The 19301-nt window shown below is 40.0% G+C and overlaps 1 protein-coding gene across 9 annotated transcripts in view; it reads left to right on the top strand.

Moving 5' to 3' along the window:
* KALRN (kalirin RhoGEF kinase) overlaps window positions 1-19301 on the top strand; it is a 500706-nt gene that overhangs the window by 214865 nt on the left and 266540 nt on the right. For all 9 annotated transcript variants that reach the window (XM_051624220.1, XM_051624222.1, XM_051624223.1 and 6 more), the window contains exon 6: window positions 15961-16083. In XM_051624220.1, the coding sequence (XP_051480180.1) occupies window positions 15961-16083 (123 nt within the window). The remainder of the gene's footprint in view (window positions 1-15960; window positions 16084-19301) is intronic.

The raw sequence follows: 19301 nt of genomic DNA, 5'->3' as shown, positions 1-19301 counted from the left end.
GTATCTTGCTGTTGGAGAGAAGGGAAGCTATCAGTGCACTTGTGATTGGATAGTACATATCCACTTCAAGCATTTCTTACATTACTTCCTCTTTTACTGCACTTAAAAATTCTGATGCTGTATGTTCTGTAATAAAATGCATTACAAATCTGATGATACAATCCTTCTTGCTAATAGTAGGCAGTTTATTTTATTACAGTCCATTAAGTAGAGCAATTGTAGCTGCTCCTTTAGTCAAGTGATGCTGCATGGAGAAGCATTTCCTAGAAATGGGTCTTAGCTGGCTTTCTGGAAAAGCAGCATAAGAAAGATGTAAAAGACCAGCAACATCTTCACTTTCTTCTACCTACCTCACCTCTACCTTTTCTACTTCCAGCAGTGTTAAAGTGGAAGTGATTCATAAGCAGGTGATAGAGTTTTCCCATTTACAACATGTTATAATAAACCTGAAGTATTTGTGCAGTGCCAAAAAGCATAGCACCTGGGACAGACTCCCCTGACTGAGATAAAATCCACTTCCCCTCTTTTATTTCACTGCTGGGAGCTCTCTCTTTCTTTGATCTGTTCTATGTGCCATATATACAGTTGCCTCCAAGACTTCCGTTTGGAATGTTGGCTTAGAAATTCCTGTAAAAGGGTTGTGTCCCAGGGAATGAAACCAGTGAGGAAAGTGCTGAGGAGCTGATGAAAGGAGCTGTCATATGTTAAATTAATACAAAGTGAATGAGTGGTAACCACCTCTGGGGCAGTGGTTAATCAGGATTGGGGAGGAGACAGGGGGCATATTAAGAGGGGGAAAAGCCAGAATCAGGATTAATAGTGAGAGCACATCCTTAGTGTCTTGCACCAAGAAGTATATATGCCCCCTGTGCTGTTGCACTGAATAAGGATTTGTTACTGAGTGAATGGTATTTAACAGTTAACAGTAATAATCATGCAGGCATAATAAGCATGGATTAGACATGGATTTTTGCATAGGATTTAGATTTCATTTAAGTTCCAGGAACACCACATTGGCGTATGGAACTCAGCATGTCCTGGATTTTCCATCCAAGTACTTAAACCATGGATATCACAACGGCACAGTAAGTGAGCATCACAGTAAGGAGCTTTCCTGGAGATTTTGAACACAGGGGATGTTCTTAGACCTGAGGTAAGCTCCATAAGACTTCCACAGTGAAAGAAGTCAATAAGCTTAGTGTCTTCTGCAGAGACATTTGACTGAGAGTCTAAGTAGGCTCATTTAGGCATGTTACTTTCATCCTTAGCTCACCCCAAACGCCTGTGCAGACAAAGGACAGAAGCCTTGGAGTACAGATACTGACTGGGAAAGGCACTGAACTGTGGTCCATGTTTGTGAACATGCATGAGTTTGCAGACACCTTTATCCTTCTGTTAAAATTAGGAAGAGTCACCGTCTCTAACAGTTCCCACTGACAGGTATTCAGTGAGCCAGTGCTGTTAGAGACCGACACCCAGGAGCTGGGTAGCCACCATCCTGGCTACTGTCTCTGCTTCAGCTTTGCCACGCACTATGGGATCTTATTTCCAGCTGTCTGTGCTGGTTCCCCCCCTGCCCAGTATTCCAGTTATGTTAGTGAACCTTTGCAACAGTTTGGGTGGCCTGATTTGCCATGGCTTGCAATATGCCTGATAGGAGATGAACAAGCTGTGAAAATGTTCCTGACACAATTGGTTCTTAATTTTAAGCTATAGAAGAAATATACAGATCTTTACATTTATGGATCTGGAATAGACATTGCTTAAGAGCAACATCTAGTCAAAGTACTTTAAATTGCTTTAGTGTCTTTTTCTCTGTCTTTTCGCATGCATATGTACCCTTGCAAAGAGCACATAGTGTCTGTTCTTTCCTGAAACCTTTTTTCCTTATTTGGTGTCTACTCTCTCATACTGCCAGTGAAAAATGCTTTCTTTTATAATTTGAAGTTTCCCTTAGCATATGGTGCTTTTTTTGGAATATAGATTCTCACTAGATGACTGTTCTTCCACATGAATAAAATCAGGCTTGGGATGCCAGTGCTGCAAAGGAAATTCAGCTACCAGTCTAAGTGAGCTGCCATGTGAGTAGAAGATCATCATGGAACAGCTTGCCCAGGGGATTGTGGAAGCCCCATCCTTGGAATTGTTCACAGGCAGATTAGAGCAACCTGATCTAGTGGAAGGTATCCCTGCCAAGGCAGGGGGGTTGGATCTAGGTGATGTTTAAGGTCCCTTCCAAACCAAACCATTTTATGATTCTATAGTCTCATGCCATCCTATGTCCTTAAGCTGACTCTGAAGCTAACACAACAAAGAGGACAAGCCCCATGTTCAACACGAAATGTTTTCTCTGACACAGAATTTCTAATACCAGGCAGAGCACAGACAATGGGTGCAAATAGGTCCCTAAATTCTTGAGTTGGCGGGCACAATCTTACAATGTTAGACTTTAAAATGTTGGAAAGATAATTATATAGATGATATGGAAAACAGGCTTAAATTGAGACTGAGATGGGTGCATAAACAATAGTCAAGAGCATGTTTGTAGGACACCTGGCTCAGTGAGGTTCTGAATCTGGTTGGGGTATTGGCTGTTTCCAGCCAAGAAATGCAGATTTGCAGTTGAAAAATGACCTTGGAGACGTAAGGGTATAGAAACATTCCTACAGAATACAGATATGTATCCACACATGATGTGTATTGCTTTAGAACAGTACTGGGAATATTCTTCTTCACTTAAGATGCTTCACTTAAGATGGTCAAGATCTTTTTAATAGCATCAATCAAGGACGAAGGATCAACCGAGGAAATTAATATCAAAGGGAGAAACTATATACCCAATCTTAAAAATCTGTGTATTTCCCCAAATGAACCTATGCCAGTTCTCATAACTTTTATTTAATTACTTCACACATTTTAGAACAAAGGAGGCTCTAGTAAAACAGGTGAGAATTGAAAGCATGCAGCAAGAACTCTATCGCAACAGCAGTTTTTAATTCATTTTCAGTGTTTATGCAAATGTGTTTTCTGTGATGTTTGGATTTTTTGCATTTTAAAATAATTGAACTCTTACTACTGAGTACTACTCCTGCTTTGTCTTGAAGCACATCAGTGCTCTGTCATGCATAAGCCACTATGAAGTGTTCTGATGCAGCTGAATGACCAACATGATGTTCCCAACGCATCTTTACTGATTTTTCTATCTGAAGCTCATTGGTAGCAAAACAGGGCTTAGGCTCTTGGATTCCCCAAGTTACTCGGTTTACCTTTTCTCAGACTGGTTGGTTTTTTTTTTTCCTTTTTTTTAAGCAAACAAAAGAAGAAAGTTTGCCTAGAAGCAGAAAAAAAACCCAAAACATTATTACAAGGGGTGGTTGTGCACAGAATGTGTGTTGACAGTTCCTGGTGATGCTGTGAGCATAGATATCATGCTAAAGAGATTTCAGAGTGGGATCAGCACCTTCCACTTTGGAAGGCTCCGAAAGTTGCAGCTAAAACTGTGTAAAATCTGTAACCCCCCTCCCCTGGTTGTGGACACAGAAGAATTACTGGAGAGCTGTGGGGTAAATCCTCTTCAGCATCTATAAGGATAAATTACTTGCATAAACCTTTGTCTTTATCAGGAAAATGAATCCTGCACCTCTCAGTTCAGGAACCTGCATCCTGGGACTTGCAATCTTTGCAGGCTATAGCTCTGATGTAAAGATACGTGTAGGTGTCATCTGCTCTGTTTAATATGAAGCAGGCTTCTGACAGGTGCCTAGTGCCATCCACAATTTGTTGCCCCCAATCTGAAGTGGAGAGTTGCTAGAGTGAAAAGCAGTTGTGGGGCACTCTGTGGGAACTGTTAATTACTTTGACTACTGCTGATCACACTTAATAAGGTACTGTTCTTGGTATCTGTAGGAAAGAGCAGGTTTTTGCAAGACTAGGAGATTCTTGTAGTTTTGAACTTCCCTTTAAGCATAAACAGAGCTTATTCTGCTAATTGGATTGTAAAATCAAAATGTCTTCATTATAAGACAAGCTCCAAAGGAGCTTGCATCTTTTTTGCACTGCTAAGCTGGTATCCTGCTACTTTCTTATTTATCAGTCAAGGCCATGGGGAGTCTTCCTCTATGTACCAATAGCATTGCGAAGATTTGCTTTTCTGCCTTTCCACCAGTAGAAAGTTTGGGGACAAATCTAATAACAACAGGATAAATTCACAAGTACACACCAACTGCTTTGTGCTCCTCCTGCAACTGAAAGCAGCTACAAATTCAGTTTTGCCATCTGGTCTGACAAAGTCTGGGATTGCCTTCCCCTGCTGAGCAGAGCAGTAGAGGGAACTGGATAAATATGTATTAGAAGTCCTCTTCATGGTGGATGATATTCTAGTGGGAAATGTCAGCTCCCCTTGTTGCAATCACCATTTCTTTCTGCGTGGAGGAGGGGGCAGGACTCCTTTTGGAGCCTCCCATGGACTTTTATGTTGCTGCAGCAATGAAACAGCTCTGAGGGTACAAAATTCCTCCCGTAACACTTCCATGACCCAAGTTTAGACTCCACAAGCAAAGCACAAGAATTTCTGAAGGCATTTGCAATGCTGATTTTTTAGATGTGGACAGCTGTCTGTCAGGAAGAGAAGTCATCTGCCAGAGACTGATTGCTGTTGAGCTGTGTTGCCTTTCAAGCAGCAAAATGAAAGTACAAAAGATGCAAAGTTCAAAGCAAAATATTGAGAATTAAAAACCACAGGGGTTAACTGCCTTGCCTGCTGTCACACAGGAAGCCTTTCCTGCAGTGGGAGTCCTGATCTGATGTGTAAAATAAATATCTCAGTGCTTCCCATCTTTCTTTATCAGTTCATCCTGCTCGGTTATGGATTTATTTTTGTTGGTTTTATTTTTATTTTTTTTTCAGGCAGCTAAATATGTTACCTCCACAGCTCTTGGAATTGAACCTGAACTTCTTTGATGGGAATGTAAAAACAGTAACAATGCCTTGCTCTGCTGCTACAGCTCAGGATGAGGAAGACTTCCACATTTCCTTTATGTTAAGTCTGCCCTATAGCACAGTTACAGCCGTCTGGGGCTATGTTCTATCTGATTTGCACCGGCTCATCCAACATAATTGTGACCTTTCAGTGCAAGAGAGCAGAACATTCACTAAGTGATAGTGTAGTTCCTGCTTTGTAATTCCAAACTCTGGCAGCAGTTGCCTCACAGTCCATCCGCTCCTGACTGTAAGGAAAAGGGCTCTGAATCCTGCTGCTGCTGAGGCTGGAACATGGTGTGCTGTGCTATTTGTAGTTTCCTGCTGCCGACACTGGATACATGGTTACTATTCCTCTTGCTTCCTCCATGAACATTAGAATGGGTCCAAAAATAATTGAAGGCAGTATGTTCCAATGGAATATTTTTGCATTTGCACAAGTTTCCTCTTTATCTTGCTTGCCAATTTTGATAGCATTTTGAGGCTGTTTCAGCTTCTCCAACTTGGCACCACTGGGAGGCATAGGAATGCTCCCAGATCAGTATGGCAAGAGAAAGTGTTTTGGCATCTGAATACACACTTAGAACTAATTTTTAAGGATGACTATAGCATATTATAACTACAAAGTTCTGCTTTAACTAATGAAGACAAGAAGACCCAAATGCTCTAAAGGACAAAGAAGCCCACACATGTAGAATAAGAGAAGAAAGAGACCTATGCATATAGAAAAATATAAGAAAGCTGCTTTTTTTTTTTTAATTTCTTGCTTTGATCTTCAAGAAGGTCAGGTGATAAGTGCCTAGCTGTCAGGAAATAATGTAATTAAACTGTCCATGAGGTTCACAGACTTACTGTATATCTTTCAGATATAACTATGTGTTTATTCCTAAATGAATGTCTTCCTGGCCTGGCTCAAATGCTTTAAATGGCCCACACTTGGCAAATCTTGGCGTCTTAAGAGTATATTTTAAATTAGCCTTGGTATCTATAGGGAACACATAGGGTGGGTGTGCAGATGAGAGGTTGCTGGTGACAGTTTAAGAGATGAAACCATGTGGTCTGTGGATCATTTCCAGGAGTTAACAGTGTAATTTCAAACCAGGTCACTGGCTTTTCTTCTTACAGAATCACAGAATCCTAGGGGTTGGAAGGGACCTCGAAAGATCATCTAGTCCAACCCCTCTGCCAGAGCAGGGTCACCTAGAGCACATCACACAGGAACACGTCCAGGCGGGTTTTGAATGTCTCCAGCGAAGGAGACTCCACAACCTCTCTGGGCAGCCTGTCCCAGTGCTCTGTCACTCTCACAGTAAAGAAGTTTTTTCTGAGGTTTACATGGAACCTTCTATGTTCCAGTTTTTACTCATTGCCCCTAGTCCTATCACTAGACATCACTGAAAAAAGCCTGGCTCCATCCTCCCAACACTCACCCTCAACATATTTGTAAACATCAAGCACATTATGAAAACTAATTCAGAAATGTTTTTTTGAACCTTCATGTATTGAAAGGACCCTCTGTCTTACCTGGCATTGAAATCCAGGATGTCTTTCATTCTACACAGGTACTGAAAAGGTGCTACAAGCAAAACAGTCTTGAGTTGAGGAATTTTTCTCAATTTATTGCTAATCAACACAAACTTCTGATCTCAGTTTGGGTGTTGAGAGGAAAAAGTAGGACATGCTGCCATAAACACCTCTTCTTCCCCAGACTCAATTTCCTTGATTTTTGTCATGGTTTATACCCAGACGATCAAAATTCTTCTGGTGGAATGACAGGCAGCAGGGGATGATCGGGATAATATTTGCATGAGTTTCTGCTGCTGCTACAGCTACTCTCTGATTCTTAAAATTGTTCTGTTGGTGTTCCTTAGTGTCCCTTCCCTGGCATGGGGCTGTCCCTGCTCCCTTTGCCGTGAGGAACCCCACTAGCCCTCAGCAGCCACCACCGTATTTCCCTAGCAGCTTGTATTGAGGCACTTACCTGGCTGACAGATGTTTTGGTGCAATAGTCAGGCTGGTTGTCCCCGCTGAGGTGCCCTCAGTGCCCGAGCTGGCGGAAACCAGCGGGGACCATCTCGGGGCGGCTCCAGGCCTGACAGGCCTCCGCGCTGTGCAGCCTGTCACTTGTGATGGTTGCACGGAGGAACGGGCAAGCACCCTCACCCTCAGCCACATTAGCTTTTGCAGCCATAGAACCATAGAATGCCAGGCTGGAAGGGACCTCAAGGATCAGCTGGTCCAACCTTTCTAGGTAGGAGCACAGTTTCAATGAGATGACCCAGGACCTTGTCAAGGTGAGTGTTAAGTGTCCAGCGTTGGGGAATCCACCACTTTCCTGGGGAGATTATTCCAATGTCTGACCTCATTGTGAAAAACTTTCCTCTGGTCTCCAGTTAGGATCTCCCCAGAAGTAACTTTCACTCACTAACCCTCATCTTTTCCAAGTGACTCCTCTTTTAGTATTACATTTCCTACCCAGACAATGAATTAATTTGCACTTAGACAGCAAGCAGTTCTCTGTAGGTGATCTGTGTCCAGGAAAGGCCATTTCCATTTTAAGGAACAGAAAATCCTTTCCAGGAATACCAAAGTGTTCGATGTCACTAAGTGCAGTGGAAAAGTACAATATTTCAAAAAAGGGAAGCAAACACAGGGATGCATAAAATACACCCAGATATGATTAGTCATATTTATGTGTGCAGTATCTGCAGTTTTCTCCCACCTTTGACAATAAAATTATTACTCCTCTATTCAGCATTATAGGAATCACATGCCTTACTTTCTGCATGGCTGTGGCTTGATGTCTGTCAGGAAAAAACACAGATTTCTTCTGGCATTTGGTAGGAACATTCTGCATGCCTATGTTGGAAATGGTGCCCTGATATTAATACAAAGCTATTTGTCTCATCACACATCTAGCTAATTTTCTAGTGGGTTGACAGTTGGGCCCATTGTCTGGAAGAATTTAATGTGCTGTAGCTTGAACTTACTGTACTCTATGAATCATATATACAGATATTTATAATGGAAAAACTGTGTTCATGCAGCATTGAGGTTATACAAATACAGCTGTGGGTCTGAATCTTCAGCTGGTGTGAATTGGCCTCATTGGAATGACACCAGTTTACCCTGGCTGGGGACTACACTGAACACATGTGAAAGGGAAAGATCTGGCAGAAGTATCAATTTGTCCATCACCATCTGTAAACAACAGACAAACAAAAACAAACACAACTTTGTATTTAGGCCCTGGCTCAGCAAAGCATTTAGATGTATAGTGAGTTCTGTTTAAATCTACAAATACTTTGGTTTATTAAGGCTGTATTTATTGAGCAGCAATAGGAATTACAGCAGATTGGGATTTTTTTCTGTTGAGGCAGTTTTCATCAAATTTGTTGATACATGAAAAAAAAAAAAAAGTGCTATCAAAGCTTTCTTTAAGTCCAAAATGTATTCAGGGCCAGTATATTCCTGTCTGAGAACAGCCATTTTCCTAGTGACCCTTCATAGAACCAGCCCATGGCTGTTAATGGCCCTGGCCAGCCTCACCTGGGGCCTCCCCATGGCCAGGAGCCCCACTGCAGCTCAGCTGTGGGATATCAGCCTCCAGCTTTGCCACAGCCCGGCCCTGCCTGGCAGTGCCCCCTGCTGAGCCAGGCAATGTTCTATCAGCTGATTTTTTGGCATGACCTGGGACCTGTCTTGTCCTTGTGGACCTACATTGCAGTCATGGGCTGTCTCTGAGCCTGGTTACCTTCACTGGACCTGATCCTGACCTCTTAATTGACTTCCTACCCTTAAGCTTGAACTTGTCACCCCAACTTGCCTGATGATCACGTGGTTAAACCTGACTGCTGTCAGTGCTCATGAGCGGTGGGATGAGCTCTGACGAATGAGGCTCCTGCCCTGCCTCCTGGGATTTTTTTTCCTGGCTCTTCAGAATCTCTTACAGTGTGGTTACTCTGGACAGTCAGCATCAACCCTCTGTTCTGCTGAGTTTAGCTTGAGTGGGGGGGGGGTTTCTGTATTCCAGGTAAACCTCTTGATTCTTTAGTCTGTTGGCTCTTCTCACGTTCTCCGTTGTGGATGTGTTGCATTTCTGTTGGATTTTTTCAGGTGTACAGGTGACCCAGGTATGGCTTGTTCCAATTAAAGTGTAGTTATGATTCTTGTCTGGAGATACTAGGGAGCTTTCTTGATTGACTGCCTTTTATTAAGGTAGCTCACATGCAGATCTTTCCAGGAACAAGCCCTTGCATATTAGTATAGACTGCAAAAATCTGTTGCATGGTACTGTTTTTGTTCAAATACTGGCTAAATTCAATTAATAAGGAAAATGGCTTGATATATCTTGAAATGAATTGTTGTGAATACTTCAACTCCATAAGACAGGGTCAGATCTAGTAGTTGGAAACTTGCTAAGCCTTGAGAGTGACTCTGGCATTTACTGCTCTGTGTGTGTTTATTTTGTTTATGTTGTAGAAATACATGAAAATGAACTTGCTTAGCTGTAGATCCCTTCAGAGTGGAACTTCCCACTTTATGTTGTGTATTAGTCATTTTAACACTGCCTGGATAGTTTTCAAAATTCAAAATGCATGTGGACCTCTCTTAATAAGCAATGCATGCCTGTCTCCAGTGTTTTCCAACCTCTGGGTCATGGATATCAAGTTCCTTAGTAGATAAAACAGACTTATTGTCTTTAGACTTTAACTTGCTATAGCACTTGCCTTGAAAAGTTTTATGGAGTCCAGAAATTGGAAGAGATTGAAAAGCACTAATCTAACAAGGACTTCACTGGCATATAATTAGTCATCTGCCCTCTACTCAACTACAGGCAAAACATTCTTTTAGATTAACATTTCTTTTCTCTTTGCTAGCAGCACATGGAGATACAGTGAGAGAATACATTTATGCCTGATGCATTACATGTGGGACTGACTGGAGTATATTACAAAACTCTCTCTCATATTTTTCCAAAGTGCTCTAATTTACTTCTCTTATTTGTAGCACAACTTGTGCTTGTCGGAGCAAATCCAGTAAATGCAACTGATCTTTGTCCATATTTATATAGGAGGCTACAAAGAGAAAAGATAGTGAGGCAACAGTGGAAATAGTGAAAAAATACAGTGGGATGTTAATTCAGGAGCTCTTGCTCTTTTTGTATCTTCTTTTCTCAAGTTGATGCAAAGCACAGCACAGGTGATCCTGATGTCAGCTGGAGTATTTCCAGCAAGAAAAATCAGCATTCCACAAAGTCCTGTTAGGACCTTAGCTTGGATAGAAAGATAACCATGAATTAGAAAAAGTGCAGAGAAAGGCTGCTTAAATAAAAGAGCTGGGTTCTAGTAGAACTAACAGCAGGAGAGACAATGAACACATCAGAAAAGGTTAAACAGTTTTTTCACTTAGAGGACAGTATTGACCTAAGAGAAAATGTGTATAAACTGGCTATGAGTCTGATTTATGTCAGAGAATATATGAAGAGTTCAGAAACAGGAGCAGAAAGTTTCTGGAACTGCTTTTCAGGGGAGCCAAGTTGTAACACTTAACTAGTTTTCAGGTGGAGCTTCATTTCCTTTTGAAAGGAAATGTTATCCTGTGGTCAGCTGCCAAAAGCAGTGATTGGACTTGACCTGAACATCCCTTTGGGACTTTTTTCTTGATATGTATACTATATTGTTTTTCAAGACAGTGTGGTTACAATCATTACCATTCTGTCCTTACTCACCCGTATGAATTTGATATTTATGGCTCAGAACTTACAGGGAAGATTATTTGCCACAGGCAGGTTCATAATTAATTCCAGCCTTAGTATAGTGTTAGATGGATTTGAGATTTATTAATTTTAGCATGTATAAACAATTTCATTAATAAATATACTCAGTTCACTGGCTGCCAAAACCATGAAGGCTGTAATCCTTCCATCAGTACCACTTGGCATAGGGTGTGTTGCCAAATGTGTGATGGTAACATCATCCTGTGGTGTTCTGCATCACTGTTTCAGAATCCAGTGCTAATGCTCTTCAGTGAGCTCTGACAAAAGCCAGAGAGCAGAGGTTATTGTTTGAAGTAATGTTATAAATCTCACTTTATCTGAGGTATGGCTGGACTGCACAGCCTGCATACACCGTGTTCCATATCCGTGTGTTTCTTCTCCATTCTCAAACAGCTGTTCTCACCCTGTACTCACTAGCCTGCCAGATGGTACAATTCCAGGGAAAGTATGGAGTCACATTCTCCCTCCATAGGACTTATTCATGACCAGTTTGAGACCTGCTGTTTGCTCTAACGCTTAACCTGGATTTTCTTGTAACTCATCAAATATGATGACAAAACACGAGGTTAAAATCTCATTGTTCCCAGCACGACTGATGTTGGAGATGTGATCTGATACTCAAACTCTTAAATGAAGTGGCCTCAAGACCACATGTGGAATAATTACTGGTGCATATATGATCATTAATGACAGTAAGGGCAGAAGCTTTAGCAAAGCGTTGGGTGGAGACCCTTTGGATCACTCTTAGTTCTTCTGATTCTCTCATAAGAGACTATTTTTCTTAATTAAATGTAGCACTTCAAATTCTTGAGCATACGCCTTCACTTTCCTTTATGTGTTCTTAGAAACAAGGACTACAAGAGAGAGTAATGTTGAACATGGATTTTCTAAGTACGCTCAACCACTCCCCCACCTACTCATTCGGTGGAAAACTCTTAGCTACTTAATAGGTCTCAAGCACAGTGGAGATGTGCCAGTCTGAGAGACACTGAGGACAGTTGGTTAATGTGGTTTAAGTGATATAACATCCAATCTTAGTTATTCTGCTCTCCTGTATAGTGTGAATTAATGACTGCAGGAAAGATTAGCAGACTTAAGAGAGTTAACACACTGGCAGTCAGCATGACTCCAGCTAAGGGGTTGGGAAAGCATAGTTGAACATCTATTCATTTTATGATGGCTACGTTAGGTTTGTTAGGGCAGTCTTTTTCATTAATGGTATGAGATCCATTGATCCAGTCCTGTATAGCAATGTTAATATGACACAGATAATCTCAATTAGCTGAGACACTGTTTCTGTTTTAAACTGATCTCACAGGGCACATTCTCCAGAGTCTCGAATTCATTAAAACCTCATTGTTTGACAAGGAAACTAACTTACCAAAGGATGTTTTACCAGGCGTCCAAGTTAGCCTTTTGAAACCAGGGCAGTTCTTGCAAGGTTGAGTAGAATAGCAATTGTTGGGTCATTGCCATGCTCACATCCTTAATGGTGTTCTTTAATTAAGCAACTAGGCAGCACACTCACTTCAGGAACACAGGAAGCATCACTGTTTCTCATGTGGAAAACAAGTTTAACTTGTAAGCTTTCAGGAAATATTTCTGCTAATATGGGACAAGGCAGACAATGTTGACAGGCCTTCATATTAAAACCTCCTGGCCACACATTGCAAACTCTCACAGTGTCCTCTTGAGTCACCCAACATCTGGTATTTTCAGAGCCTTAACTTCCAGTAATATTATTGTGAGAAAATTGTTTAAGTCCATTTGTAGACTTTGTGGTCAAACAGAAAAGTTTGAAAATGCAATCCATTAGATATCAAAGCCAAATAATACCTCATTTTAATGTATTTCTTTATTTTAATCCCATGATTGTTAAGCAAATCCCATGACCTAGGAGTGCCAGATCTGTGCAATAAAGAAAACCCAAAGCTGTCTTCTAGGTAAGTAAGCATTAAGCAGAAGTGCTTGAGAAGTCTCTGAAGGAACCAGCCCTGGAAACAAAAGCAATGTAGAGAAATCCAAGCAGTACTATGCCCAGGCTGTGCTGTTTTGGAGGCTGAAGTTAGTATTTCCACATGGATTGTTCCGTGAGAGGTACCAATTTGTCTGGAATTAGTTTGGGTGTCTCAGGCACAGTAATACATTGCATGAGTAGACATGCCTGCAGCCTTGCAAAGCCCTGGTTACTGTGTAAAGCAGGAGTGATTGTAAATACTGTTTATTATTAATTAATACCCAAGACCAATGAAAGTTTTTACAGAGCAAAGTGCATCATTAGCCCTACTTTAGACCACAGTGAATGTGCATCTTTTTTTCTCTGCACTTGTTCCTAAGCATCTTGCACTATTTCTGCTTTGCTTCAAACCACATGAAATTCAAAGCTCTTTTTTCTGTGGGATTTCAAGTGAGGCTTGAGGGGGTCTGGGAGAGACCCAGATCATATTGATGGGGGATAATTTTCTTCAGGCATAGGCCATTTGAAATCAAAGTAATTTTTAATGAAGAACATAATAGAAAGATTCAAAGTCTAAACTGAAGTTGAGTCTCTTCCAGAATCTGCTATTGTCCATGAATAGAAGTTTAAAAAACACTGTGTTTTGGAAGTTGGTACAGATCTCATCATTGAGGCTGGTTGCTCAAAATTTCTGGTCATCCTTTCAACTGCTATTGTGTATTTCAGTTGATTAAACAAGGGAAAAAAAAAAAACATTAAATGATATTTTAAATGTATTATTTTTCTTGATAGTTTATTTTTGTATTTTAAAAGGCAGAAGTATGGTTTAACTTAACCTAGATTCTCATCCAATAGTATGTGTATAGATTAGATTGAGGAAATGCTCCCTATTCACAGAATAATGGATTACTAGTTTAAATTACTTGTCTTTAAAAGACCCTGATTGGGCTTCATTGAGCATAAAATATTAGACTTATTGTTTATTTTTAGTGGATTGCTGCCCGTTTGCTTCTCCCTGAATGTCTTTAGAATGTTTGAAACATTAGAAAATGTTCACATCAAACACACATCTGCTTATGAGAAATCTATGTTGGGTTCTTAGCAGAGATGTAAAAGCTTGTTGTTGGAACATGAACTTTGCTGTTATGGAATTTTTCTTTCTTTATTGTCTTTGTTTTTTGGGGGGGAATTTTTGTTGTGTTGTGTTTTTTTTTCTTTAAGCCCAGAAGTGTGGCAAAGTACTTAGTGCTTATGTTGCTTATTCAATCCTAATAAAATGAGAAAAAGGAATCCAATGAGAAAGCTTTAGGTGTTTCTTCAGGTTCTAGTATGTTGTTTCATTCTGTTTAATTGGCAGTAATGTTTGAAATCCCTGACCTCATCCTTGCAAAAATCTTGTTGTTTATACTTTCTAAAAAATGGTGATAGGCCTGTTGTTTTTGTTTGTTTTTTGTTTGTTGGGCTTTTTTTATCTGCTTCATGGGTACAAATAAGAAAGTAACTGTCTCAGTGATATTACTTTGGACATGCATCTTTATAAGTTGAAGCAAATTTGGCCTTTAAGACTACACATCATCATACAATAGAAGATAGGATAAACTCTATAATTGAAATTGTATTTTCGTAAATAAAAGATTAAGAAGTCTGGCATACATGGCACATTTTTGGGACCAGGTCAGTGTAATGTGTTTGGTAGCATTTGGTGGCAGGTGTTTAAGTGCCTTTGGATGAGAAGGATGTTCAGTATTATTTCAGCAATTCCCGTGCATAAAGCAGAGCACTCCCATGCTGAATTGAGTGCTCAGCACAAAGCAATGATTTATTGCATGAGTCTTAGGTGGTCCATACGGGGCCTTTTCTCTACTCTTAAGAGCACCATCTCTACAGGGAATGGAAAGCTGACCCTGAGAAACTGCAGCAACATGCAGTGCCTGAGCAGTGGGGCACTGAGTGTTCTTCAGGTCAAAAATAGTTGTTCAGTGCTACAGAATAAACCGCTCTTGCCTGCAGGACAACACCATAGCAAAGATCTCAACTCATCCTTTGAATGTAAGGTGGTTGCTTAGATGCTGCATCACTTGCCTTTTTACCCTAAAACACCTTCTTTAACACCAGGGACTGCATTGACCTGACCTCCACTGCCTCTATAATTAGTTGTTCTTTCCTTATAATTAATTAGTAAGTTGGGGTTGGGTTTTTTTTTTAATAATTAAAGCTTCTTTATTAATGGATAGTTCTCCAGTTTTCTGGAGTGGACATGTGGGAACACAGTTTGTAGAGATTCTATAACAAATGATTTTGCAGAAAAGAAGAAATCTGAGATTGTAATGCCTGCAGAGCTGTGGAAAAGGGTAAAGAGTGAAAGGTTCTCACTTTCAATGCATTTAGTTTCTAACACAGACAGCACAAGCCAAAACATAAACACACAATCTCCTAGCTGACTTTTGACAGCTTTATAATGAATAAACGTGCTCCAGATTGAAGTGTCACATTAATGTGCTAAAATATAAGGAATGAGTTTCATCAACTTTATTCACTATATTTCTGTGTCTGAAGTACTGAACTATCCATTTTGTTTGGAAGCAGGAGAAGTTGAAATGTGTACTCTTTGTAGATATTAATGAAATACCTTCTTTTTTTTGTTTTTCTTTTTTTTTTTTCTCCTCCTTTGTCTCTCTTAATCCCAAAAATAATAACTGGAAGATATTATGGGTTCTGGCTTTGGAATTGGACAGATCTAAGAAAAAAAAATAATTGTAGGAAGTCAACTGACTTCTTGAATGTAACATTTGGAAACTTAATGTATAGATTAAAAGGAAAGGGGGCAAAAAAATCCCATCAATAATATTTCTGGAATTTTTGGTCCATTTCTGGATTAAGGGTATTTTATGAACTGCTAGAACTTTGGTCAGTGAAAGAACCTGATTTCAGGTCCCTTTTCTGCCATCTTTCTGAATATGAAATTCCATTTACCTATAGGAAAAGACTATGGGATCAGCTTGCTGAGAGACATGCTTTATGAATTATGCTTCCAGACTTACCATTCTGTTAATAATTAAATATAGTGGTAACTTAAATGCTTCCATTGCTTGATAACAGTTTATTTTTATGAGAAACATAGCTGAGTTTTTTGTCTGTGTTGCATATACTTCTGTCACAGAACTGTGGAATATTATATTTTGCACTGTCATTTTTTTCATCCCTAACATGTTTTTCCCCCCCCTCTTTCCCCTGTTGATACTTCTAGATGTTTGACTGGATCAGCCACAACAAAGAGTTATTTCTGCAGAGTCACACGGAGATCGGCGTGAGCTACCAACATGCCCTTGACCTACAGACGCAGCACAATCATTTTGCCATGAATTCCATGGTGAGTTGAGGGCACACTGTGAAGGGTGGCTCTGTGTGCATCAGGGAGGGAAGAACAACATATGAGGTTACCTCCATCCTGTTCAGAGAACACTGTGGGGCTGTGAGGGGTGGAGTAGGGCAGGTCAGGCCAGGCTGTGGCAGCAGCCCTCTTTCTGGGAAGCAGGGTATTGCTCAGACATGTAATATTATTTCCTTGACATAAGAGCAGCCCAGTTCCATAGAGTTTGTTTACATTTTGGAGAGCAACTACAATTTATTTATTTATTTTTAAGGTTTTGCCATTTATTTGACTGAGAATTACTGGGAGCTGTAGGTGGCACTGTAATAATTTATACTCCTCCCCCCACATGCTATGCAAAAGTACTTTTCAAAACCTTGAAAAAGAGACACTGATCAAGCTGTCAGTTGTGGCCACACTGGGATTTTGGCTGTTCCAGGAGTTAATCGGACAGTCTTTTTGAATGCAACTTGGTTTACTTTGGGTTTAAAAAAAATACAAAAATAAAAAAAACATCATAATGCATTTATAAGTTCTTTGCTCACTTTTTATTTCCAGGCATAAGTTATTTGTTCTGGAAACTGTTCTGCTCTCAGCACAGAAATGAGGCCAGAATGTATTGATGTTTTGGTTGCTGCACTGTGTTAGAAAAATGCATGCATACCCCCTGCTGCAATTGCACAGTGCAGAAATGAACCCTCTCTGAATGCTGTCTGTCAACTACACAAAAGCTTGTCTTGAGTAAATTGACTCCTACAGGTGTATCTCTTCATGCTGTACCTGGTCCAACTACAGTTGCACTGGGATTGAGACCTCAAAGGTGGTAGCTGACATTAAAGTTGGTGTTGTAAATCACTAGAGAGTCACATGCTACTATGCCACCAAAGAGAAGGCACTTGAAAGCAGCTGTCTGAAATGTGAAAAAGAGGTCCTGACTACCTGAGGTGGTTAAAGACCACACACCACTTTCTTAAGATTACAGGTGTTAACCCTGGTATGCTGGCCAAATTCCAAATCAAGTAATTCACTTCGCTGACCTAAATTCCACTGACCATTTTCACCTACTTGGCATTTCCTTACTAAAGCTCTGTCCCTCACTAGGGCATTATTTAACAGTGGAAGATGAGAAATGTCAATTAAAGTATTTATTATGATTGTAGTTGGAAATGAGCACTGAAAACCAGCTTTAGGCACCTGATTGTTAAGCTTGCCATCACAGTGCCATCTGGCAAAATGCAGGATTGCATGGCCTCAAAGTAACCCTGCTGCTCAGAATCCTACAAATAAATGTGTCCTGGAGGTCAGTGCATTGCAAGTTGTAGGATTGTGAAATATGCAAAGTCGGTCATATGGCTTCAGAAAGCACCATTAGAAGAGTCAAGCTAGAGGACCTCCCTTTGTCCTTTTTGTGGTACTGTCTGATATTATTTTCTTAAAATAACTGGGAGCTAAACATAGAAAGAGATCATTGTTGTTAACAGAAAATTAAGAAGTGACAGGGAGGGTGCCACCTAATGGAAGAAAAATTGTTTTCCTCCATTCCTCTTCCATCTGTCCCCAAGTGAACTTTTGGGAATGAGGAATGCAACAAAGTGAGGCATTTGAGAAGGGGGGACTTCTGGGAACAAGGACCTCTCAGTGGCTGCACTGTGGCTCACAGCTGTGCCATCTCACCATCTCAGTGCTGCCAGGCTTCTGTCTAATGGAGCTGCCCCGGAAAAAGATCATTTTGGCTGAGGGAAGAGGGTGCAACATGGATGTTTTACTGGGTTTTCTACTACACAGTCTGATTATGTGTGGTTTAGGGTGCAGGTTTTTGTGCTACCATTTGATTTCTGTTGGAGGCTGTTGTAAAGTGGCTAGTGCACACTATTTGATTATACTTCTATTGCAGTAGAAGTAGATTTAAGTCACTCTTCTAGGTGCAGTATACTTTCAGAGGAGTGGTCTTTTCTTGCAGTCTGTTGCCAAAGGCACTTCTCCTGTGCTATTTATATATATAAAAATTACTTCTGCACATCAAGAATCTTCTTGCATCATGTTACCCACTGATAAATATTTGTGAAGGTAATGATTAGGATTAAGTAACGTAATGCAGAAGGTATTAGAAAACTATAGCTCTGATGATTTATCATTAGGTAGGTACTCATTATGTTTATAATCCAGTATTCCTCAGTCACTTCATGTGATACTCATTGGCTGCAAACAGAAAATGACAGGAATCCTTTCCTGTTTCCTTAGTAGATTTGTTTGAAATCCAAGCTAGAGTACTGTGACCCACCCAAGTCTGAAAAGTTAAGATTCTGGTGACTTTTAATAAATGAAAACATTCGTACCATTCATATCAGATTCATATCTGATCAGTCTTTAAGCTCTCTCATGCTAATTGCAAAACTCACATATTAAGCTACCATGCTTTAGGCTCAAGACATGAAGATTGTTTAAAGAATTAATTCAAACCTGGTTAAATAAATGGTGCTGCATTTTTTTAATATACATCTTTTGGTTACTGAGTCTTGAGGGTGAACTCGATGACACTACAGACCTTTTCTCTGGAAATTTGCTTTATAGTTGGGAATGTGCTAGAAATTTGCTTTATAATTTACCTAGATTTTTTTTTTTTTTTTTTCCCCATGCTATGTATTATTTCCAGGAACTGTTGGATTGAGAACCATTCAGCTATCATGAATCTGAATAACAAAATAAGGAGAACTTGAAGCACTCTTATAGGTCATGGAGCTTGGGGCTATTTATGACTTTTGGGGTTTGTTTTGTTAAAACATTAAACATCGTATTGAGAGAAGATATGGAGGATTGACAGTGTAGCTGAAGATGGCTGTATGTTTTGCAGGGAAAAACCCTTTAAACTTAAGTAAAATTAGGATCAAATCTTGAATCTCCAAGGTGTCTTATTCTGACATTTTTTTTCTTTACACTATGTCTTTTAAACCTATCATAACTAATAGTATTTAAAATACTCTCCATGACTCCTCTAGAAAATACCCTCTCAAATGTTTCTTGGGTCATATCTTTGGTTTTATACTCTTCCTGTACATCTCTATAGTCATGCTGTGACCAAAGCTCTTTCTTGGAAAAAAAAAATTGTTAGACTGTTTATTACAACAACAATTCTTCCTTTTAAATGAACAATGTGGGATGTGGAGAAGGCACTTATTTGAGGTAATAAACTGTAGTGTGGTATTTTTCCTTCAAATAAG

Source organism: Apus apus, chromosome 6 (assembly GCF_020740795.1).
Source record: "Apus apus isolate bApuApu2 chromosome 6, bApuApu2.pri.cur, whole genome shotgun sequence".
Taxonomy (NCBI): domain Eukaryota; kingdom Metazoa; phylum Chordata; class Aves; order Apodiformes; family Apodidae; genus Apus; species Apus apus.
The sequence above is the reverse complement of the archived record's forward strand: the minus strand, read 5'-3'. Positions and strand labels throughout refer to the sequence as shown.